General features: G+C 42.1%; 1 protein-coding gene across 4 annotated transcripts in view; it reads right to left on the minus strand.

The window, feature by feature from the left end:
• The window catches only part of LOC149802342 (uncharacterized), a 57,925-nt gene that overhangs the window by 32,044 nt on the left and 2,231 nt on the right, over positions 1–23,650 (minus strand). For 2 of the 4 annotated variants that reach the window (XM_089951558.1, XM_089951559.1), the window contains exon 2: positions 12,217–23,325. The exons of 1 other annotated variant lie outside the window; for it this stretch is intronic. In XM_089951558.1, coding sequence (XP_089807684.1) covers positions 15,290–16,456 — 1,167 coding nt within the window. In that variant the 5' untranslated portion in view covers positions 16,457–23,325 and the 3' untranslated portion in view covers positions 12,217–15,289. Of the gene's footprint in view, positions 1–12,216; positions 23,326–23,650 lie in introns of those variants that run through there. One more of the 4 variants, XR_016420024.1, reaches the window with a different exon arrangement.

Below are 23,650 nucleotides of genomic sequence, written 5' to 3' on the forward strand. Positions count from 1 at the left end.
ATAACTTTGGAAATCACATGGCCTGTACATCTACATTAGCTTCTGGGATCCCGTAATACTTGCCGAATCTTGTCAGCGCAATCCATTTTTTTAATGACAGAAGGGTGGAGTAACTGCATCGTTTAAAAACAGTAAACCTACATGCTTATGACACCAAGCGATAGTTTAATTTCAGACATAAACGATATATCTCTAAGTTGACAGGGAGGACGACTTTATGGAGATTTTTTTTGTAGTATCACATACACGATAAACTAAATAAATGTAATAATAGGCTAAGTTATTTTGCAGGATAAAGTTTATTGTTGTTGTGGGTTTAACGCCATTTATCAGAATATAATAGGACATACATGGTGTCCAGTACAACAGGTGCAGATTGTGCCAGAAAAAGCCCGAGAAGAATCACCGACCCACGGGAAACTACTGAATTTAACTAACATTAAACAAATAAATACAATAAACTGGGAATATGGTAATCACCTTTAAGTTTGTGCATCCAAATATGTGTGTGCCCTCCTTTGTTCTTATATCCGTCCGTTTGTTTTATATCTGTCATTGAAATGTCCTTTGAAACAAACCGATGAAACTGTTATCACTTTTAGCTAAGTGGGAAAGAATCTGTACGTCTTTATGTCATCGTGGCAAAATACATTCTGGTCGATGAGATGTGATAACGATTCCTTATTTTCATTCTTACATGCCACAGCAGTATGCAAAGAAGAATGCGAAAATACATTTGATATATTTCTTCTCCTTTCATCATTTGTATAACGAATGATTAGGTGGCGTCATTTCGAAATTGTCCCATAACATCTGATGATTTGTGCAAGTCTTAATGCTTTTCAAACCCATATCTTACATGGCAATTTTTATCTTTGAGTGACTGTCAGCTTTATGATTCCATTTGTCAGTTTTGATTTTTGTTCGATATACCCATTAAATTGCTATTTTTCATAGCTAAGGCTTTTAAAATTACCGCAATTAATTTGTCGCCTTTGAAAATGTGTTATTGAAATAAATCAACGAATTCATATATATATATATATATATATATATATATATATATATATATATATATATATATATATATATATATATATATATAATATATACAGGGGCGGATTAAGGCTCACTGGTGCCCTAAGCACTGACAAATCTTGGTGCCCCCCTCCTTTTTCCACGTACACCTGGGAAGATAACCCTAGGGTGCACCATGATCAAGAAACAGAACATTATGATCAGTTTGCACTAGTTTTATCAATTTTTTTTACAATTCTTCATTCGTTTTTTCTTCCACCCTTTTCTCAATCTTGTGGTAACCCTTTTGGCCCTGGTGCCCTAAGCATGTGCTTAGTCTGCTTAATGGTTAATACGCCCCTGTGTGTGTATATATATCTATATATCTATATATATATATATATATATATATATATATATATATATATATATATATATATATATATATATATATATTAAGAAAATTGAACTTATTCATTATTTCTGCTGTACCACCATTTTATATTCATTTGTTATCATAAGATCAATATTCAAATGGGATAATTTTAGCATGTCAGGAAATAAGATATGTGTGTTCCTATTTTTATGGTAATGTATGCCTGTTTGATGAGTAATTATGGGTTAACTGTGAGATACGTATAGGTTAGTAGTGAAGTGGGGCACCCTAGCCTCAATGGAAATTAGCATTACAGGACCCCTTGGGCAAACCTAGCCTCAATGAAATTTAACATGGGAAAAAATCATGGGCAAACCTAGCCTCAAGGGGAATTGAACATGGGAAAAATCATGGGCAACTCTAGCCTCAAGGGAAATTGAACATGGGAAAAGTCGTGGGCAACTCTAGCCTCAAGGGAAATTGAACATGGGGAAAAAATCATGGGCAACTCTAGCCTCAAGGGAAATTGAACATGGAAAAAAGAATCTTGGGTCTGTTGAGCGACAAGGGAAAATGGAACAGGGTCGGGACCCTATTTTAATAAGGTCCCGACCTGATGGGTCAAAGGAAATGGAACATACAAAAATTGAAACATTGAGTGGTCTCTATTTTTTTTTTAACAAAAAAAAAAAAAAGAAAAATAGGGTAGGCAATTCAAAGCCTATCTCTTTTCGAGAAATGTGGGTGGCCCTGAAAAGGGCCTTTGGGTTTCTTCTTCTTCTAACTCCTTAACTTCTGTATCCATCCCCTTATTTTTTCCATCATTCCTTTCTTCTTCTTTTCTGTTTCCGGTATCCAGTCCGGGTGACCCATGGCTCGGAACTTATGTTGGATTTTCATCCAGTTAGCGTTTAGTTTCTCTAGTTCTTCCTTTCTCTTTCTATTTTCTTCTTCTTTTCTATCTTTTGCCCACCTGTCCTTAATTTTCTCCACTTCTTCATCTATCACCTTTCTCATCTTTTCTTCCCCTTTTTCAATTGTTCAACACTCCTTTTGACAAAGGGCCACTCTGACCTTTTTTCTATCTCTTCCAAGAACCTTCTTACTTCTTTTACCTTCTCCATGGCCTCTTTTATTGTCCCCACTCTGACATAAGGGGGATTTATCAGCCCTCTCAATCTCTTCACTTCTTCTTCAATTAATCCCTCTATCATCTCCCTGGCTAATTTTAGTTTGTTCACGTAGTGCGGACTTGTTCTTAACCTCCAATCTCTTTCAATCCTTTCAACTCAATATTCACCATCCACCATCCAAAAATAAACATGCCTTAAATCGTTAAACAGTTGGGACACTTCCATCTTCTTTTTTATTACTTAGAATGGTGCGAACGACGAACTTTGTGGGTTCTTATACGAAAAGCGCGGACGTGATGGAAAACATCCCCTAAGACAAAAGTTATATTACCTTGATTATCACTTAAAACGCGCGGATGTGAAGGAAAACATCCCCTACTTTTCTCATCTCATATTATATACTATCCACATACGTGAAGCAGCAATAAACAAACCCCCAAATCTACTATTCACACGCAAAGCATTAAAATTAAACCCAGATCTACTATCCACACTAACCAACGTAAGCTCTTACAAAACCCAATAATCTGCTATCCACACAAACGTACGTGAGCGCTTACAAACACACAACACACAAACACAAGAAAAAAGAGTCAGTGTTTATATTCACACTACTCTACATACACACATTGTCAAATCGATTACTATTTCTTTTCTAAAGGTTTGGGTAGCCCTGAAAAGGGCTGTTTGTTTTTTGAATTCCAGTGACACCTGGTTAATGATGGCACCTTCCAGGCCTGGCACCACACACACATCTTCTTCCCCAGTCTCCTTTTACTTTTTTTGTTGGGAGTGCAGAGGCGGGATGATTGGCTTCAGCACCCCAATCCTCTGTCTCTGGTATCTTGTAAGTCATCCTCTCTCCTATTTTCTTTTCCTCCTCTTCCCTCTGTCTTCTCTCCTCCTCTTCTTTCTTTATCCTTGCCTCTTCTACTATGGCCTCTGCAGCCAGCTCATGCACTATACGCCTGGCATATTCCAGGTGTACATGAAGTTCAAGCAGTTTTGCTAGTATGGTGTTCATTCTCTTGATCAATCAACAAGGGTAGCTAGACTGCCGAGCGATTTTCAATTTATACTAAAAAGCGCGGACGTGAAGGAAAACATCCCCGAAACAAAATTGTTAGTTAGTTATTTGGATTATAGTGGTTTTCGTTCTTTTGAACATGTACCACTTGTTTATTCACGCACTGCGTGATTTTTAATTACTCCTGAGGGAAGGAAAAGAAGCCTCATCCTCCAGGCTTTTATGTACTCAAAGAGTACTTTTTAATTTAGCCACTCAGGTGTAGGACTAACTAGTCCTTAACAACCTGTCTGAAAGGCTAATAAACATGAGTGGGAATAGTCACACCACACACTCGTGTTTCTTAGTTGTATTGAAATGCCCCAGGTGTCAAACCAAGCAGTATGTGACCCCCGCTACGATTGGTCGGCAGCGATGACGTCACATTAGAACACCTGGGCTTGTGGCATTGACGAAGTGGCCCGCTTTTTTGATATCATCAATTGCCTTTCCCAGTCCCATATTCCGGTAGACAGAGCCTTCCTTTTTTCCACTCTGTTTAGGTTCATCAGCTTCATCACCGCTGGATGATGATACTTCCAGGGCCGCTGCCAGCGTGGAAGTTTCAAATTCTTCAGGGTCGTCTGCCAACATTGCCTGGATTTGGCTGAGTATTTTAGTAGAAATAGCTGTGGAAGCTTGATTTAAAAGTTCAGCCAGATGTTGTTTTAGAGACAAGGAGACGGTTAGGAGTATATTTTTTTTTCTTTTTCTTTTTTTTTTCTTCATGAATTCTTTATTTATTTTGATTCCTTATCTTATTGGTTTGGAATGAAAAGTTGTTTTATGGTTGATTGTATGTTATTATGGAGTCCTGTTTTAATTAATTCCTATTTTCCTATTTTAATTTTTTGTGGCCTTAATTGGTTTTTATTATTCGGGCTATGAACGGCTGTGTCAGTTTATGAACCTACGAGACCTAGCAGGCCGTCATCATTCCCAAACAGTGATTTTGTAATATTCGTCCTCAACTGGTTTTTATTATTCGGGCTATGAACGGCTGTGTCAGTCTGTGAACCCACGAGACCGAACCGGCCGTCATAATTCCCAAACAGTGATTTGTAATATTTCATTAAACCAATAATATACTATCCACATACGCAAAGCAGTCAAATTAAACCCCAAATCTACTCTCCACGCACGTCAAACAGCAAAAAAAAAAAACATTATCATAATCTACTATCCACACAAACACATATACTCACACCACAAAAGAGTCAGTGTTTATATTCACACTACTCTACATACACACATTGGCAAATCGATTGTTATTTCTTTTCTAGAGTATTGGGTAGCCCTGAAAAGGGCTGTTTTTTTGTTTGCTATGGCAATCTTTTAGTTTCTAAGAATGCGTCATCCTCTGAGGATAGACTTTGTAACGATAGGTCTGCTTCTTCGGAAAGAGAAGAAGAACTCTTTGGTGTCGATACGACAATCGACAAAGCCTCTGTCAGGTTTCGGTTCCTGCTGCTGCTGTTGTTGTTGTTGTTGTTGCTGTTGCTGCTGTCTCTGAAGTCTGTACTTCTCTGTCCATTCTTCTTTCTCCCTGTTCACTTCTTCTCTGAAGAGCTCTTCTATCAGGTCTTCAGTGACTTTTAACATTCTCACATTCTCTATCTCTTCTGGCTTAGGTATCAGACTGTGTCTGACCCTATGCAAATTCACGTAGGCTTCGTTTAGCTTAGCTAGTTTGGAGCACATCTTCGTAGGAGGATGAGTCAACAATGGATGGTTAGACTGGAAACTGCCCCGGTTCTTAAAGTCAAAGCGCGGACGTGAAGGAAAACATCCCTCTACGGTTTTCGAGCCGGAACGTTCAATGAGTGTCATGAGAGGGATAGTAAGAAGTCAAAGAGCATGAATCAACATTCTTATAGCCAAACAAAAGACAAAGGCAATTTTTTCAAAACACAACATTTTTTATTCAAAATCACTTAACACTAACCAACAACAACTCTAACATTTTTTAACAATAATCCAACCATATAACATCAAACATTTTTTCAAATGACAAACATTTTTTTTCAATTCACACTCTACTTTAAACAGGGCTGACAACGTTGTGAATGAAATTGTGATTTCCTATGTTGGAAGTCATTAGGCCATTGATGGACACTACGTTTCCTAGCTTGAGACAAAAGATAAACATAATGGTCACAAAACCATCGATCTACTTTCACATCATTTCTAGAAGAAGAACGAGGATCAAAATGAGTCACTAAATGTTCTAAGGAATAGCCCAGGCTGCGATGATGCAGAAAATACACACAATATTGTCCACACACCAAGGAATCTGTGCCTTGCAATTTCACATTATTGAATCGGGTGGTCTGAGCATTTCTTCTCATAAAGTCAATGATGTCGTCTTCCAAAGGAGGCAATCCATACGAATCGAAATATTCCACACATCCTTCTTGAGGAAAGTAGACGGCTACCCAGTGGGTTCCTTGGAGATGACTGTCGTCCGTGTTGATCACATAAGCTAGATGGTCTTGAGGTTTACGATGAGGGAGTTCATCTTTAGTACAGACGACAGGATTCCAAGAAGCCGTGTACGACCTGTGGTTCAAAAGGTAATAAAGTTCCCAGGTATCCATTGATTTGTGTGTTTTTTTCTTCACAGGTAATGATAAGTGATCAATTCGATCCTGACTTTTTGCTTGAAAATGTCTGACAAGTAAAAGGCGTTTAGCTCCGAGTTCTTACTCTGGTCAAAGAGAGATTCGATGCGACGGCACTCCAGAGACGTTAATGGAGGAGAAGAATGTTCATCCAGGCCTTTATACCACTCGTTCAACACGAATTCTATTTCGATGCGATCCCAAGCTTTATCCAGATATTCGTCCAATTTTTCTTCTTGACTTTACATCAGACATTTGTCGTGTTGAATTTGACTGGGATGATCGTTGTGACATCCATAACACTCTTCCTTGATCAATTCTTTCATTATATCTGCCAGGACTGTAGCAAAACAGGAAACTAAATGGGCTTCTTGTTCTGGCCATCTAGACTTCATTATGATAACTTCTTCGTCTTGGGATTCTTCTTCTTCTTCCACAGTCTCCTTACATTCCATCTTCAAAGTTTCTCCACTAGGTAAAGAGGGATAACAGTCTTCCATAGCTTCTAATAATCTAGAATGACTTCTCTCAAACTGTTGATTTCTACGGTATTGTCCAATTCTGCATACAGGAGGACGTTCACTGTTACATCAGGGTCTCGGTTTACAAACTGAATTTCCACACGAGTCTGACCCGAATTTATAGGGTGGAAATGTCCCTCGTCGCTGCCTTGGTCTGGAGTGAAATCAAAACCCCACAAAGCATAGCCTCCTGCATAATCGTCGTACGAAATACCGTGACTGGTGTTGGTTCCTAACTGTCCCGTGGCTTCGTACAGGGACAAGTACGATCTCAAGTAATTCTTCGCGGCACCAAAGTTAGGTTCAAAGGGTCGGGTACACAAGGTCTTGCCATCACGACTGACTTCGATCTTGGACACGCCAAAATGTTGAAACTCAAAAGGGTTTTCGTTGTACATTCCGTTGAAGGCTGAATTCCTGACGATACCAACAATCAAACGCTTGGGTAACTGTCCTTGGAACAGATGATCTTCGATCATGGATCGCTGTCCAGCGGGAATGGTGAACGTTTTCACTTCTACGCGTCGTATCGGATACTTGGCGGTCGTTCTGCTCAACGTCTGACTGACGTCGTTTCCCACTTTAGGTAACACTTCCACACGACGAACGTAAAGTCAGGCTTCTTGAATGATAGTTTTGTATTCATTGGCATGGGCCATCAAATGGAAAGCGGCACTGCTACGAGTCAGTCTCAGACGGATATCCACCCCGTTGAGCAAATACTTTTCTTGTAACCATATGTCCAAATGCAAACGATCCATCAGTTCTAAACTTCGCCCTTGCAGAATTTTCTTACGACGGTCGTTAAACCCCACATTGTGAGGATTGTCATCTTCTGTCAGGACTGTATCACTAAACGTGGCTACACCTGCCGTGCCAGGTTTCCATACCACGCAAGCATCCAGATGAGTATTCTTGGCTTCTTTTCCGTACGTCAAGAGGTTTTCCAGGTAAGCACAATATGGGTAAGTATCCATGCTGCTGCTGACCAGTTTGTTATTCAAGTACAAGTCCACTTCGCTGAACAAGGAATGCATGAAATTGTTGACAGGAGCTACTCTAGCATCGCCTCCTGGATTGGTGTTGTCCGTTTTGATCACTTTCACTTTCAAGTACAGGTAACTGCTATTCAGATCGATGTAATCTTCGGGCTGACCTTTGATTTCAAACTCGATGGGAGCGGAATCCGTCAAAGAGGAGACGGGGTGAAATTCCACCCATTGGGATTCTTGCATCGTCATCATGGTGGGTGGTATGGCAAACAGATCCAGTTCCGACTTGGAACAAGCGCAAGACTCTCGGTGCATCATTTTTTTCTCTTTCTCAATAATCGAAAACGTCTAAGTCTCGAACGGTTCTTCTTTTCTTTGCCTTTCTAGCTTTAGACGTGTGAAGTCTGGTGAAAGGGTGTTTTCTTCTTCGTCTCTTTCTGCCTTGTCCTTGCTGAATGCCTGACTCGGTAGCGTGCAGGGCATTTATAGGTGTGTCTCGTCGGCCCAAAAGGTCTTTACCCGTTTGCAGCAAGACATTTTTGCCTGCCCTCAATAAGGCTCCTTTTGGGTTTTGTTTGTCGATGATGACATTTTGGAGAAATTCTTTGCCTTGCGTCAATGCCGCATTTTTCAAAGCGTGCAATCCGCGTGTCACCATCGGTTTCAACACCGGAACCACCGAACGAAAGGCCGATTTTAACATATCTCCTAAACCGTGTCCTCGCTGTCGAGCAACCACTCGGTACACTGGATACATGACTTAAAACTCGTGAGAGAACCGTTTTCGAAAATGGAGTTTCACAGTGACTTTTCCTTTGGTGAATGGAATATTTTGTCCCAGATCTCCTTTTATAGCAATGTTGACCGTGTCCAAATACAACTTGCTGACAGGCAAATAGTGAGGATGTACAAATTCGCGGTGAACGTGGTAAGTAATTCCACCTGCCTCGTCAGCGGTCGTGGCAGAATCCACTTTGAAAGGAATGACACGCAGTAACGGCACAGAGGTGTGTCCCACCACGTTGTACTCCACCACATCGGGGTACACAAACATCAAATTCAGTCCTTGGTTCAGTTCTACCGGGGAACGAAATAACTTGGTAAAAGACTCGTTGTCGTAAATGATTGGTAATTCCTTTTTCTTGAGCATGGCCATTCTCATGTCCATGTCTCCGCCCAACATGTCAAACAATTCAGGACAAAATAAAATGGACACGATTTTACTCCCGTCAAATTTCATCAAGAAGCGACGAGCTGATTTGTGGTATTCCAGGGTGACACTTTTTTTGACACTTTCCAAAGCTTTCAGAAACACGACATTAAACCTGGAGGCTATGGTGCTCACCAAATGTTGACCACTAAAATAGTAGCCTGGGTGAATGAACAAGTGATAGGTGGTGTACTTTTGATTTTGTGTGCCAGGGGTTTTTATGTTATATTTGCCATGGGTATCCAAGTACTGTTGCATTTGCTCGTCATGAACTTGCACATCAAAAAAGTTTTGTTGGGAAGGACATTGAGGACTTGGGTCGGGTGAATGATTTCTACTAAAGCCACTACCCAATGGGCTTCGTGATCTAATGGGATGGTCTGAGGTAATTTGGCCGTGTAACAGCACAGCGTGTTCTTGGGAAACACCTCAATGGAACTGTCATTGGGTAAGGTTAAGTAAAATTGGTTTTGGTGACTCATAATTCCAGAGTTCTGTGGCTGTCCGAGGGGTTACTGGACGTCAGAGGAGTGTCTCCGCCCAAAATGGGATTGTTGTTGTTGTTATTGGAGTGGTGACTGACACTGGTACTGGAGACAATGTTCTCGTTGTTCCCATTCGAGGAGAATTTCAGGGAGGGATTGGGAAGCAGGTAACCGATGCAGCTGCTCAATAAAATGGTCCACAATTGTTTGTCTCCTTGTTGCAAACTTAAATTGGCGATGGCTGCCCCGATGACACAATACACCACGAAGATTTGGCAGAAAAAGACGATTTGCGTTTCAGGCACACGTTCTCCACACCACACCCAGAAAGGTTGTTTTTGTAAATCTTGCAGAGAAGATCTAGGTGAAGGAGTGGTCGACGTAGCTGCGTCTGTATGAAAGGGCATGATGGTCACTTCTTTTTATAGTCGATGACTTGCGAAGCGTCGATCCAAGAATCAAAACTGGGTGGATATCCTTTCCAACGTACTTTGACTTCTTTGACAGTCGTTTACCCACTTTACGGGTTCTGCGTTCGAGAATGCTTTCGATGTCGTACACGTCGTCTTCTTTTTTGGTGACACGTTGTAACTCGGGTAAGTAAAACGTTCCTTTGAGCACTTCTCCGTTCATGTCTTCCAATTTATAGAGGGCAGGATCACGGCCATGCACTCGTCCAGTGACACGAAACAATTCGGTCGTCCAGTTAGGTAAGTAACCTTTGTCCAAAGTGCGTTTCGTTTTGCCAATGCGTACCCAATCTCTTACGGTCAACATTCCACTTTTTTTTTTTTTTGGGGGGGGGGGGCAGCCCTCGTCGGGCACGTACCAAACAGGCGCTCAAACACCAGCACTTCTTTCTCGGGAGTCACTTCTTGCGGGGCACGTCCGATGCTTCGATGGTAAGATTGGTTGTACGCTTGCACCAGGTGCGATAAGATGTCGATGTACTTCAGAGTGTGGTGATGCGTAAAATATTTCCACATACGTTCTTTCAAAGTGCGTTGAAAACGTTCCACGATGCTGGCTTTGGTTTCGGGATTCTCGGTGGTAAAAAATGAATGTCACGTTTCTTTAATTCTTTTTGGAAAGCTTGGTTCAGAAATTCGGTGCCTTTGTCCGTTTGTTGTATCAACTTCAGGACAGGCATGACACGTCGTGCAGGGGTACGCAACGGACTAAATCGAGCCAGTTCTTGCTTGGACAAATCCAGTAAACTTTGTAACATGCCCGATATTTCTTGGACTTTGATTTTGGGAGCAGGTACTTTGTGAGCAGCAGCCACTGCCACTAAATTGGAGGGTCCTGCCACTGGGGAAGTTCTTGGGGTCATCAACGGAGAAGTTCTTGGTGTGATCAACGTCTCCAAGTACTCTTCAGTTCTTGGTGTCATCAACGGGGAAGTGGATGAACCTGAGGCTGCCGGAGACGCGGTTACCGAAGTTGCTGGTCGTGGTTTGCGAGTGCAAGGTTGCGTCCTGGTCGAAGTTCCTCTCTTGCGACTAGTTTTCTTCTGTGGGCTTTTCTTTTTCTAGGGACTTGTTCTCTGTTTCTTTTTCTGGGGGTTTCTTTTCTTTTTCCGGGGTAGTGTCTGGCAAGAGGAGGGTCCCGCCACTGGAGAAGTTCTTGCAGACACGAGTCTCCTTGGGGACCTGGTCTTTTTCTTCTTCTTGGAGCTTCGTTTGACTTTTTTCTTGGGGAGAAGTTTGGGAGTACTAGGATCCCATCTTAAGAGAGAGCGAATGATGACCCCTCCTACAATACCTCTCCCTCCAGGTTTCAAAATGATTTGTTTTTTGCTTTGAGTGTCGATGCGAGGATCGGCCAGTTGGGACAAAACGACTTTGTTTCGATCAAAAAAGCGTTTGATTTGATGAGGAATCTGAACTATCCCTTGCAGTAATTAATGTGCAGTCACCGTGAACCATCGTAAGACTTCTTTGACACTAGCTTCTAAGACACGAACTCGTATTTGTGGATTTTTTTCTCGACTGATGCTATACAAGGCACGAATCAATTTGACGGGAAGATGCGACTGAAGGGACGTCATGTTCAAACTGTGTGAGACAGACGAAAAGTGTTTGAGGTTTTTATAGATTTTTTTGTTGAGTGAAGTTAAGTCGAGGACGGAGACGTGTACAGGACAGGCCCTCCGTCTTGGCCCCAGTGATGAAACAAGTATGTACGAAATCGCAAATCATCGGGGGTCGTAGGTTTCAAATCGACGAGTAAATAGGCGTGTGGAGTTTGAGTGGCATCGTCGTACGCCTGAGTCAGCCAAGGCGTTCCTAACTGTTTGGCTAAGACTTGCACTTGCGATTTATCTCGAGGGCTTTTAAACAAGACCACGTAATGCGCATTGAGACTGATGGTGCGATGGGCTTTACTTTGTTGAAACAAATTTTGGGTGATGTAAACGACACTGGCATTACGGTGATGCCCTTTGCGCGTGAACCACAGTTTAATTTCTTCTTCGTCTTCTCCTAACATGTCATCGAAAATGACCAAATGGGTTTGACGGGAGTCAGAGACGATTCGGTCGTCTTCTTTAGGAATGCCTTCCACAAACACGATGGAATCGCCTTGACTTTCTCGCAAGAGGCTGTACGCCGATTGCCACTCTTTGTAACACCACACGATCCGCTGAGGTGGCCGATCGATCAAATGATGTTTATGTTCGATCAAACGTTTGACGAATTCGGTTTTGCCTGAACCGCTAGGTCCGGCAATGAGCATGTTAAAGGGATGGCGAAGATACAAAGCCTCCCAACTGGTACGATCTAAGTGTTCGTCGATGACTTTGACAGTGGAGGAAGAGGGAGCAGAGACAGCAGAGGTAGCCATAGTATTAGGAAAGTCACTTGTGACACGAAAACAGACAAGACAAGAGTTTATATACTTTTTCAGAACACGTTTATTGAATGTTTTAAACATGAACACGAAAGACAAAAATACATAAAAGCCAAAGGCTTAAGTACAAGGATAAAAGGCACATGAAAACCATTAACGTGGAATAAACACAAGTGTCTGTACAACATGTTTTGGGTAAAGTTCTGACCAGTTCTATACGGGGTAAGGTCACACAAGTGTTCTCCCGAAAGGGTCTTTAAGGCCTGTCCACGACAGTCCTGTCCTGGGTGACGGGTTCTTCTGGCACTGTCACTAACACAGGTTGAAAAGTAACTTTTTTTCCTTGAACAACTCTCGTGCATACTGGGCCACTTCTTGGGTCCAAGCCTCAAAACCCCCATTTTCCAGTCACGGACATCTGTCCAATGGGGGTGCAAGTCACAAGCTACACACACATCGTCATACACGTCTTGGGTAGCTAAAAGTTGACGAATCTTTTTTCAGGGAGAGGTCGAGAAGTATCCAGATGAAAACATAAGGCTTTGAGCAAAAGGAGTCTCTCGTGACCATTTAAGGACATTTGGGTGGTAAGTACTGTTCGTAAAGAGTCCACAAGGAATCGGCTGATAAACGAAATCCCAGAAAACGGGTCACTAAGACACACACTATGCGTCGTCCCAAATTGAATGGATGCAGTTCTTGTAATAATTGATGGTAATGATCAACGGTTTGAATATGGTCATTGAGTTTCTTCCACGGAATCTGTTCAATCACTTGTGACATAAGCCGTGGCATGGATTCCTGATTTTATAGTCTCTTTATTTCGGAAGCAATAAAGGTACTTTCTAACTAGAAATCTTCGTTCTCCAGTAGGGAATCTAAATCTTGCATACTGTAAGCTACACTTCAGAGATTGTTTAGATGTTTCGTCTTCCGCTAAGCAAATTCCACGTAAAATATGTTGGTAATCCTTTAACTCGTCTTCCTCAATACGTTGCTCTAGGTGAATCTCGAAGTAACCAAAATTAAGAACATTTAGTTCATTCACTAACTGAAAGTGTTGAACAAGGTCTGACCACTGAAACAATTTCTGACGAATAAGTTCTTTTATACCATTGAGGTACCAGTGGTTCAAACACCGGTGACGTAACGGATGCAACTGTTCTTTACGTTTGACTTGTATTTTGACCAGCTCTCGGTAAATGCGTTCTCTCAACTCCACAGGCAAGCCCAAAATCTTCTCTTGTAAAGTATCCATAAGTATATACACTGGTTTTGGAATCCTTGGGTGGTGGCCAATAGCCTCGTTTACCTTTGTGCCTGATGTAATATCCACTCATAATCAGTCTTCTTATACTTTGGAACAGAGCATAATTTAAAAACGGATGAATAACTTTGCGTTTGGGTTTCACTTGTATTTCGATCAGTTCTCGGTAAATGCGTTCTCTCAACTCCACAGGCAAAGCACGAATGTTCTCTTGTAAAGTATCCATGAATAGGTCAGTCCGTACAATTCACAATCTTCTCCTAGAGGAAAAGGAATCCACATAGTGAGTAATTTCTGACCACTGCCATTCAGGGTAACGTCCAAGAATCTCACTGAACTCTTTTGATGTAAACGGTCTAGAGTAATATAATAGGACGAATGCACACATGACCCAAAGAAATCTAACACACTGGTTTACTTTTTTCACTTTCCTCTTATGAATTTCTCGACACAAAAGCTCTACAGTTACCCATTGAGATTTCACTCTGGCAAGTCCCTGCCAAACTCCCTTGTAAATCTGCTCTTGCAGTTCTTTAGGTAATGATTCAATATCGTTTTTAAAATGAAGTTTAAATACTGGTCTCGGTGATGTCCAACATTTGATTCCTAACCAATCTGGTTTCTTCTTCAACGACATGGTAAGTTCCGTCGATGTCTCGGTCCCACTAAGGGTAAGTAATGACAATTCGGTGACCAACGAGCATGTTCTAGGTAGGCGGAATCTTGCGGTTCCCAGTGGTGAAGTGACACACCGCAACTGAAGCACCTAACTTTATCCCCTTCGCCCAAGTAGAAAAATCCGGCTCTGGCTAATTCTTCGGGGGTCGGTCCTCCCAGATACTTAGGCCATTTTCCTTTGAACGATTGAAGACGCTTTTTCAAAGTCGCAGCATTCCGACAAACGCACAGGGAACGAATATTCGTCTTTCACAGGTTCGTTTCGATGAGGGTTGGGTGACATGGACAGGAGTTTGCTCAGGGATGGATGACATCCGTTGGGAGGTAGACGTGAAGGTGGACATTCACCTTTAAAACGAAACCCAGTAAAGTGTCCAAGAGGACGAATGACATCGCTTTCGCATCCCTCAGGTTTGACACGCACAGCATCACTTTCCATGATGGGGTAGTGAGAACAAAGTTCCCATGATGCTTTACGGCATCGCTAAGGTCACAGCGTACAGCATCGTTCCCATCGCAAGGCTCACAATCGCATTCCACTTCAGAGGCCCCAAACTTGAATTGTGCCTTTCTGAACTTGTTTTGTGTTTCTCTGAAAGTATTCATCTTGTTCGCTTGGTCTTGGTAGTCATAATGAACTATCGATCTTGACCATAACCCCTTTTTATACTAGTCGCAATGCAGTCTCAAGCTTGTAAATCGTTCCTTTTTTGTGTCTAGTTTTGGAAGGTACCGTCTCTAAGGTACCATCATAACTGTACCGTAGTGTGATGGGTGGAAAGGCCATAGAAAGGTCAGGGCATTGCGGAGACCATCGAGTATGTTCCAGAATAGCTGAATCTTTATAGATACATAGATCCATTCGTAACTTTAGGCCACAACTGAAACACTGTACTTCGTATCCCAATCCTGACTCAGGTCCCAAGTAGACAAATTCTGTTCTAGCTAAAACATGCGAAGAAGGTAATCCTTCCCTATCCGTAGGCCATGCTTGAAACGTGTCTAATCGACGGGCACAATCACAATAGTCAGGTAAGAAGACCGGAAAATGGTAGGGTTTGAACTTGGAGTTCTCACTCGATTCTTGCTGTGGTGAAGTCATCCTTCTGGTGGCTATCCTCTAACAGCCAATGTTTTATACCGACATGTCCATACGGTAAGGTAAAATGATTGGGAAGTCGCACTCGCTTCTGGTACACGATTTGATAGACTTTTTCCAAGGGCCGACTGACGATGTGGTGAGTGGGTAAACGTACAATCTTGTTCGGTTGATAGGTGGTCACTTTAAAGTGTTCATCTTCTCTAGACTGCAAGGCTTCTTTCAATACCCCAAAGTTGACCACACGACTGGTACAATAATTCAGAGTCAATCCTTTCACTTTACACGTCGTGTGCACTTCTCCTTGTTTGTCCCGGTATTCGTAGCCGTAATTTGTTGGACCACCACTGACGAAACTTAGAATCTTGTCGTCGGGATGCTCGTCTGTCCAGGCTCCTAAACGGTCTCCTTCGATGTCAGGGTGCTGTTGACTCGGGTGATGGATGTAAATGCATCTGTCCGTGTCAAAGTACAGGACACGTTCCCCTAACAGTTCTAAAGCTTCGTACAATTTTAAGCGAGCATGAGCTGTCACGTAAGCCGCAATGATGACATTTCCAAAGGGGTCGTCTTGTACAAAGTCCAGATCTTCTTCGTAATTGACCAAGATCAAATTCTCGCGAACGACGTCCACGTGTTTCATGAATTTGGTTCTGTCGTGAATCATCTGGAAATAGCGGGAAGGTTCGGTCAAATATTCCGTCTTGGGTAAACACGGTCGTTGTGCCATTTTTCCCCACAAGCAATTTAACATCACTTTGGCAAACGATCGCCTGCCTTCGTTTTTCTTGATGTAATGTAAAGAGATGCCTTCTTGTGCCCAGTATTTCTCTTTGAATGTCTTTTGGTCTTCGGGAGTGTGACACCAGGACGGATAGCCACTGGCTTCTTGCTTCAATTTCAAAAAGGCATCCACGTAGTCTGCGAAAATACCTTTCTGCGTGGGGTCACCCTTGTGGTATTGTTCTGTCTTGGGAAAGTGGCAAATTTCGTACACTTCTAACAGTTGGTATCCCATGTCCAGAGCTTTGAACAATTCCACGCTGACCCACGTCCCCGTCAAGACCCGTTGTTGCTGGGTGTGATGACAAGGTTGATCTTGGTTGGACGTTTCAGCACAAGTACGGCACAAAGGAAACATCAGTTTGCCTTGGAAATGGTGAGGTAAGACGGGATGGTACAAGTCCGTGGGAGGCAAAACTTTGCACTTGATCAAGCCTTCGTATTGTCGAATGTTTATGAGGTCAATGTGTTCGGTGAACAATTGTGGGTGCCCTGCAGGAAAGCGACAATATTTGCACACGTAAGGATACAGCGAACACACGTTCAAATATTTGATTTCTTCTCCTTTCTCTTCGTCAGCTTCGTACAGAAACAGGTGGCATTGGTCCTTCCTCCGTACAAACTATCCCTCGGGTTCAGGGGGTCCATGAACTGGTATCTTTCCACGAGGCGTTTAAACTCGGGATCGGTTTTTAAACGGTGATCGTACTCGTGTTCCCACAGTTCCACCACTTGGTATCCTTCCTATTCTAACTTTAGGCGTCGCTGACAAGTGGCCTGGTAGACGTCTTCCATGGTTCGTTGTAAAAACTGATTTTTAGTGCTACGATCAGGGTAACAGACGGGACATCCGTGAAACAAGCAACCGTTAAACTCGTACACGATCTTGGGGTTTTCTAAGTCTCAGCCATCGACCGAATGCGTTCCGATGGTCTTTTCACCCCCTCCGTTGCGGGCATGCTGAATCCATTTGTCTTCTTTGTCGCACAAGTAATGTAACCAACGTAGGGCTTTGACTGAGTATTGACGTTTGACATAGTTGGCCGTTTGAGGACTGATGACAGCCACGGTGTTTTCAGGCATGAATCGTTGCCGGTACACTAAGGAACACGCTTTGGCAATGGTGCAAACTTCTTTCAAAGGATCGACCCCGCCGTGTTCCATGAACAGTTCTCGAAATTTTCCACAGCAACGCCGTAAAATGTCCACGTCGGAACGACAATACTTTAGTATTTCTTTCTGAAAGTCGAAAGGGTCAGAGGCGTGAGCCTGGTACCAAGCGTAGAAAGCTTCTCGTTGTTCGGTACGCATGTTGTCAGGGTCGTAATAGTGAGCCTCAGGCAAATGGGGTAGAACGGCATGTTGATTGGCTTCCGTATTGAAAAAGTGACGAAAGTACCCTTTAGCCATTTCTGTCATTCCAAACGTTTTAGGCATTCGACTCAAAGGCATTGCCAAGTAACTAATCGAATCTTTAAACTGTACTTGTCCCACTTGCATGAAAATGATTTTGGCTCCGTTCAAAGTGACTTTGGGACGCTAGTTGCCTTGTTCCGTATAGTATCTGAGAAGAAACTGTCCATCGTATCCGGAGAAATTGTGAGCCATCACCGTGGCATGACGATGACAATCTCCGTAACGTTCGATGTCCTCTTGGCTCCACGTCTTGTCGATGGGGTCTAAGACCCATTGTGCGAAATCGGCTAGCGTGTTCGGTCCCCGAAAGATTTTTCACGCCCTCCAGGAATCTTACTGCAGTAAGGGCAATGACTCACGATAGGTTCTTGAATGCACTTCTCGCACGCTCGATGAGACACGCAGAAATTAGGAATGTGAATGCCAGTCTCTTGCATGCATTCGAAATCGAAAAAGATGAAATTGCCTTTCTTCTTGTGTCCATCCTCTTTCTCTGATTGGGGTTGGTATTTTTGCACGTAGCATTGGTGTTCCAAATCCACGATGTGATGACAAATGTGACATTTTTTCTTTCCTCGACATACGTTTGCCTTGGTATTATTGGTACATATGCCTTGTCCACACGTAGGGCACAATCTCAGCAGTTGACAAGCGCATTTCTTCTGTGAACCTTGCGTCTTCAAATTCTGTTGGTAACAGGCAGGGCTGACAAACGTGCGCGGACAAGTGAAACATTGCACTGGTTCTCGTCCTTCGCACTGACAGGGTGGAGAGGCCAAACTCCTGAGCATTTCGATCCACAATGTTTGTGTTGCTCTCGATTGTTATAGCCATAGTCACATTTCTCACAGTAATATCTGTATCCCAGGAATCCAGTAATAGTGGTAATGTTATCGAAATGGTCATCGTGATGATAGACGTGAATGTATTTTCCATCCTTAAAGTCTTTCCCTCGAAACAACAGAGGCCCACGCATTTCTTGAGGGTGCACATTCAAGGTGTAGCGTGGAGCTAGGGCATCTTGCAATTTTTGCATCTCAGGAATGCCACAGGGTTTGTCTTTGGGCAAGCCGGCTTGTTGTAACAGGAGTTCTGCTTCGTTTCGTTGTTTGGCTCGGTCCGATTGTCGAATAGTTTTCCAGGCTCTTTTCCATTCTGCCGTGTCGTTCTTGCTGACATAGGTTCGTCCCACCACGATGACCCTGGCTAAACATATCTGGTCTTGAGAATTGTGAATTCGGACGAGACTTGTTTTGGTGCTGCGAAGCTCGTCCACCAATAACATCTTTTTGCGTCCACTCCGTTGAGGAGGAGAGACGTGGGTCATATCCAGTGTGGCTTTTCCATCGGTGATGTCAAACTGGTCATTGGATTGTTGTACGTGTTGAATCTTGTCCATGACTTTGGAATCGGTCAATTCTGCAGGGCTGCTAAACTCAATCCAAACAGAGGATTTCAAACCGGAAGAAGAGGAAGAAAGAAGACAATTCTATTTACAAGAGGCAAAGAAAAAGAAACAGGAGAAGAAAAGAAGAAGGGAAGAAAGTGAGGAGGAAGAGGAGGAAAAGATTGTGACGGTGAAGAAATTCAAAAAACAGAGAGAGTGATCAATGAGACAGAAGAAGTCTATGAACTTTTAAAAGTGATTTGTTGTGAGTTGTGAATTGGATTGTAAATATTTATAAAGAATAAATTAGGTATAAAAAGGTAAATGTCTTTGAGTTTTGATTTTAAAATAAGAACGTACACTCACACACTCATACACAGACACGTACTATAGGGGTAAAAAATTTTTTTTTGAGTTATTGGCAATTGAAAGTCTATCTCTATTCGAGAGACGTGGGTGGCCCTGAAAAGGGCCTTTATTTGGTGTAGGGGTGAGTTTAAGCAATCAACTTTAACTGTCTTAAGCCTTTGCCACGGCCGAGGCCTACTTCTGGACTGCGTAATGTTGATGATGATGATTTGGTTGAAATCACTAAGGGTGGCACGATAGGCTTAGTCACAGGGTTGGAGTGTTTAGCTCGGGAAGGTCGTATTCTCTTCGGTCGTGATAAAGAAGTCTGATACATTTGTTTCAGACTTCTTAACTCCGCTAAAATGTCTAACAGTACCGTGACCGTTTGATTTTCACACCCTTGTTTCTTTGCTGCTACTTCCTCTTCTTCTTGTTTTTTTCTTACCTCTTCTTCTTGCTGCTGTTGCTGTAGGAGAAAAGCTTGTTCCGCTTCCTTTTGTCGTTGTATAAATTTCTCCAATTCTTCTTTCTGTCTCTGTCTAAAATTCTCCACGTGTGGTAATGAAGAAAGAGACGAAGGTTCCGGAACAAATTCTTGCGAGGTAAGAAAATCCACAAAATCCCAATTCACCTCTTCTGAAAGTAAGTCCGGGTTCCCTTTGGTAGTCTCCACCTTCGGTGCACCCCAATTGATCGTTTTCTGAGTTTCCGTCATGTTGAATAACTGCCGCATGAATTGACTGCACACAGGCACTAGCGAATCTATATAGACCACGTGACGTCACAGACTGCTCTCTTCGGATTGGACGTGGGCTGACTGAATTTTGTAACGCGTGTATGGATTGGTCAACAAACTCAATCCGTTTCAATCCTTCCTCTACCTATAAATAAACGCAGTTCACTGCATTGATTCACCTGTTCTCGGCGCCTCAACATGTGGACCGATGTGCACTCTTCAACGCTTGTGTCAACGATGATGTTCAGGACGGACATACCCATGTATGTCCGATCCAAGTGGGCAGTTGTCCATAGGACCGACACGAGCCTATGGATACGTAGGATTTACGTGGAGAGGCAAGGATGCCTGAAAAGAGTTTTAGTTTATGGACCTACCATTCGACGAAACCTAAGAAGAAGAAGATGTTGCAGATGCCGTTTATGTTAAGGGCATATTAACATAAGCCCAAAGGCCCTTTTCAGGGCCACCCACATTTCTCGAAAAGAGATAGACTTTCAATTGCCTACCCTATTTTTTTTTTTTTTGTTTAAAATAAATAGAGACCCCTACCTGTTTCAATTTTCGTATGTTCCATTTCCATAGACCCATCAGGTCGGGACCTTATTAAAATAGGGTTCCGACCGTGTTCCATTTTCCCTTGTCGCTCAACAGACCCAAGATATTTTTTTCCATGTTCAATTTCCCTTGAGGCTAGAGTTGCCCATGATTTTTTCCCCATGTTCAATTTCCCTTGAGGCTAGAGTTGCCCATGATTTTTCCCATGTTCAATTCCCCTTGAGGCGAGGTTTGCCCATGATTTTTTCCCATGTTAAATTTCATTGAGGCTAGGTTTGCCCAAGGGGTCCTGTAATGCTAATTTCCATTGAGGCTAGGGTGCCCCACTTCACTACTTAGGTTTACCTCTCTAGCGCACCAGGTATTCTGAGTTGATGTTTATCACACCCGTCCTATCTGAGTGAAAGCAAAGCTAAACAAAGAGAGTGTCAATTCATTTTAGTTTAAACCGTATTTATTTGAAAAAAACACTGTCAAGTGCAATTACAAACATATGAATTTGGGGATTCACAAGAAAGCATAAGTTTATCAGCACTGTCTCCCCAACAAGGAAGAAAGATCTCGATGCAGGTCTCAATGGTTTTACAGAAAATATGCACACACTCACATAAAAAGCATAACAACTAATTAAGTTCAGTTCAAATGGTTGTAAGTTCAGTATATTAATTAAATCTCTGAGTCATCCTAATATAATTTTGGCCAGCTAGAAATATGTGTGTATTGTTTTCTGCAGCTAACATAGGGTTGCCAGATAATAGCACACATTAAAATAAAAACTGTAATATAAAACAACAACAACAACAAATGTATTGTTATTGCTAATGTTGGTTGGTTGAATATTGACTTCATTATTTTATTTACATACAAATTTAAAAAATTAAACAAACCAAAAAGCCAAACAAAAAACAACAATCACCCCCCTCCCAAAGATTAATGTTGATTCTAAAAATAGACTCTATGTTGTTCATAATATAAAATGATTACAAAACTGGGGCATCATTCTTGAGAAGCAAGAGATGGAAACGGGTAAAAGTTTTCATAAATATTACAACAATACAGATGATCACGCTTAATTTATATTTTAAAAAAAATCAATATAAAACTTTGATATTGTTGTTTTGAGTTGAACGCCATTTTTGATCACATGATATGCTATACATGGCGCTAGACTGTTTGGTGGAGGATAAACCCATCAACCCACGGGAAGCTACTTGCAAGCTTTGTTGCGTACCCAAGCTGACTGAGCCTGAGACTCGACCCACGCAGAGGGAGGTTAAATGTCAATGATCTGTAAAGGTGACTGTCTTAAATCACTCGGTTACCCGGGGCCCCACGTTTACATTGCATACTCCCAGATGATAAATTATTGTAAAGTGTATAAAAACTTGACATTATACTATGTAATTCATGGAATATGGAAGATATCTACTTATCCCAATGCTTTATACATTGTTGTTAAACGACAATAATTATCTATAATCTTCAAGCGTTGACAATAAGTTTGAAAGAAGACAGGCTGTTTCTTCGGGAAGACGAACACGTTATGAAACTAGAGGGATTTCAAAATACTTATCAAGATATGGACCCCGGGTCCCTGGCAGTAGATATGGAGACTGAATTGCATGTGTATATTCGCATTTTAATGCCCAGTAGGTATATCTGATGGTCACAAGGAGGGCATCTCAATAGTTTGTTTCCAATATATGATCCTGGAGGCACAACTTGACCCCTTAGGCTTGATCTAGGGTTTCATTCCAAAGACATCTTATGCCTACTTAAGGGAGGATTGTAATAAGAAATATGTCATCCCTTTCGAGGAGTAGAATAATTCATTACAATAAATAAATAAGGGTTGAACTTTTATCCTCTATCCCGGTGCTAAATAGTCGGACGCTTTAGGATATCACTAGTTCTACTTTAGGATTGTAGAATATTATGGTCCTTAAATCATGTATTGTTAGCGATATTGTTGGTTGGTTGAATATTGTCAGGAGATGGTGGTGATGTGGTCTTCCCACTTATCATAGTTTTTGGTTGTCATTATCTAGGAAATGATCAACCATGGTGTTATTCCTATGATCGAGTAAACAAAACAAAAATAAATACGTTGTTGTTGTTGTTGTTGTAGGGTTTAACGCCATTTTTCAGCACGCGATAGGCTATACATGGCGGCCAGTATTAATGGTGGAGGAAGAACCCGGGAAAACCCCAGAAAGAACCACCGACCCACGAGAAGCTACTGGCAAGCTTTCTCACATACCCACATTAGCTGAATCCGAGACTCGAAACCACGCAGACAGCGGTGAGATGGCAGTGATCCGTAACGGAGAGCGCTTTAGACCACTCGGCCACTCGGGGCCCCAAAATAAATATGAAATTAATGGATGGATTTACAAAGATCTGAACAGAGGTATAGAACAGAATAACACGAGCCTCCAATCAGTTATATAAACAAAATGAAATTGAGCATGACATTTGAATGATTCACTTCCTCTCAGAAATAGAGTTACAAAATTATGCGAAATTCAATTAGAAGTTCTCCTCTCCTGATAGAACAAAGTTCATCATATCGTCGACTGACTGATCGAACTCGGATTGCCGGCATGACAGAATTACCTGGTGATTCCGATCTTTTCCAAATCACCGCTGGGGATAGGTAAGTCGGCTTTTCCGTATTTCTCTCTCTCTCTCACTCTCTCTTCTTCGGGTCCTCAACCTCTTGGTTGCAGCCTCTGCTGTTTTCCCACTGTGCAATACCGGTATGGAGCTATTTTCTTTCCTTCAAAAGAAAATATAGTACCCAGCCTAAATAAGTGTCAGTTTTTTTTCTTCTTCTGGGATCAATCAATATTTCCACTCTTCTGATTTAGATTTTATCTCTCGAAATTCAACAGAAGTAGCTATGGTCATTTCGCCCCATATATGAACTTATAACCCTATTATTTGTCAATTTCTGTCACGCATTCCACCTGAGACCATGACGTAATTAAACCTCTTTAGATAAACCATCACACCCCGCTGTGGCTATAAATTACCCGCGGTGGAAATGCATTACCAGCTGAGTTGTTCTAGTCGGTACACTCCCTGCTTCTGGGTTCAGGAGA

Source organism: Sinohyriopsis cumingii, chromosome 3 (genome assembly GCF_028554795.1).
Source record: "Sinohyriopsis cumingii isolate HCF-2022 chromosome 3, ASM2855479v2, whole genome shotgun sequence".
NCBI classification, from domain to species: Eukaryota; Metazoa; Mollusca; class Bivalvia; order Unionida; family Unionidae; genus Sinohyriopsis; species Sinohyriopsis cumingii.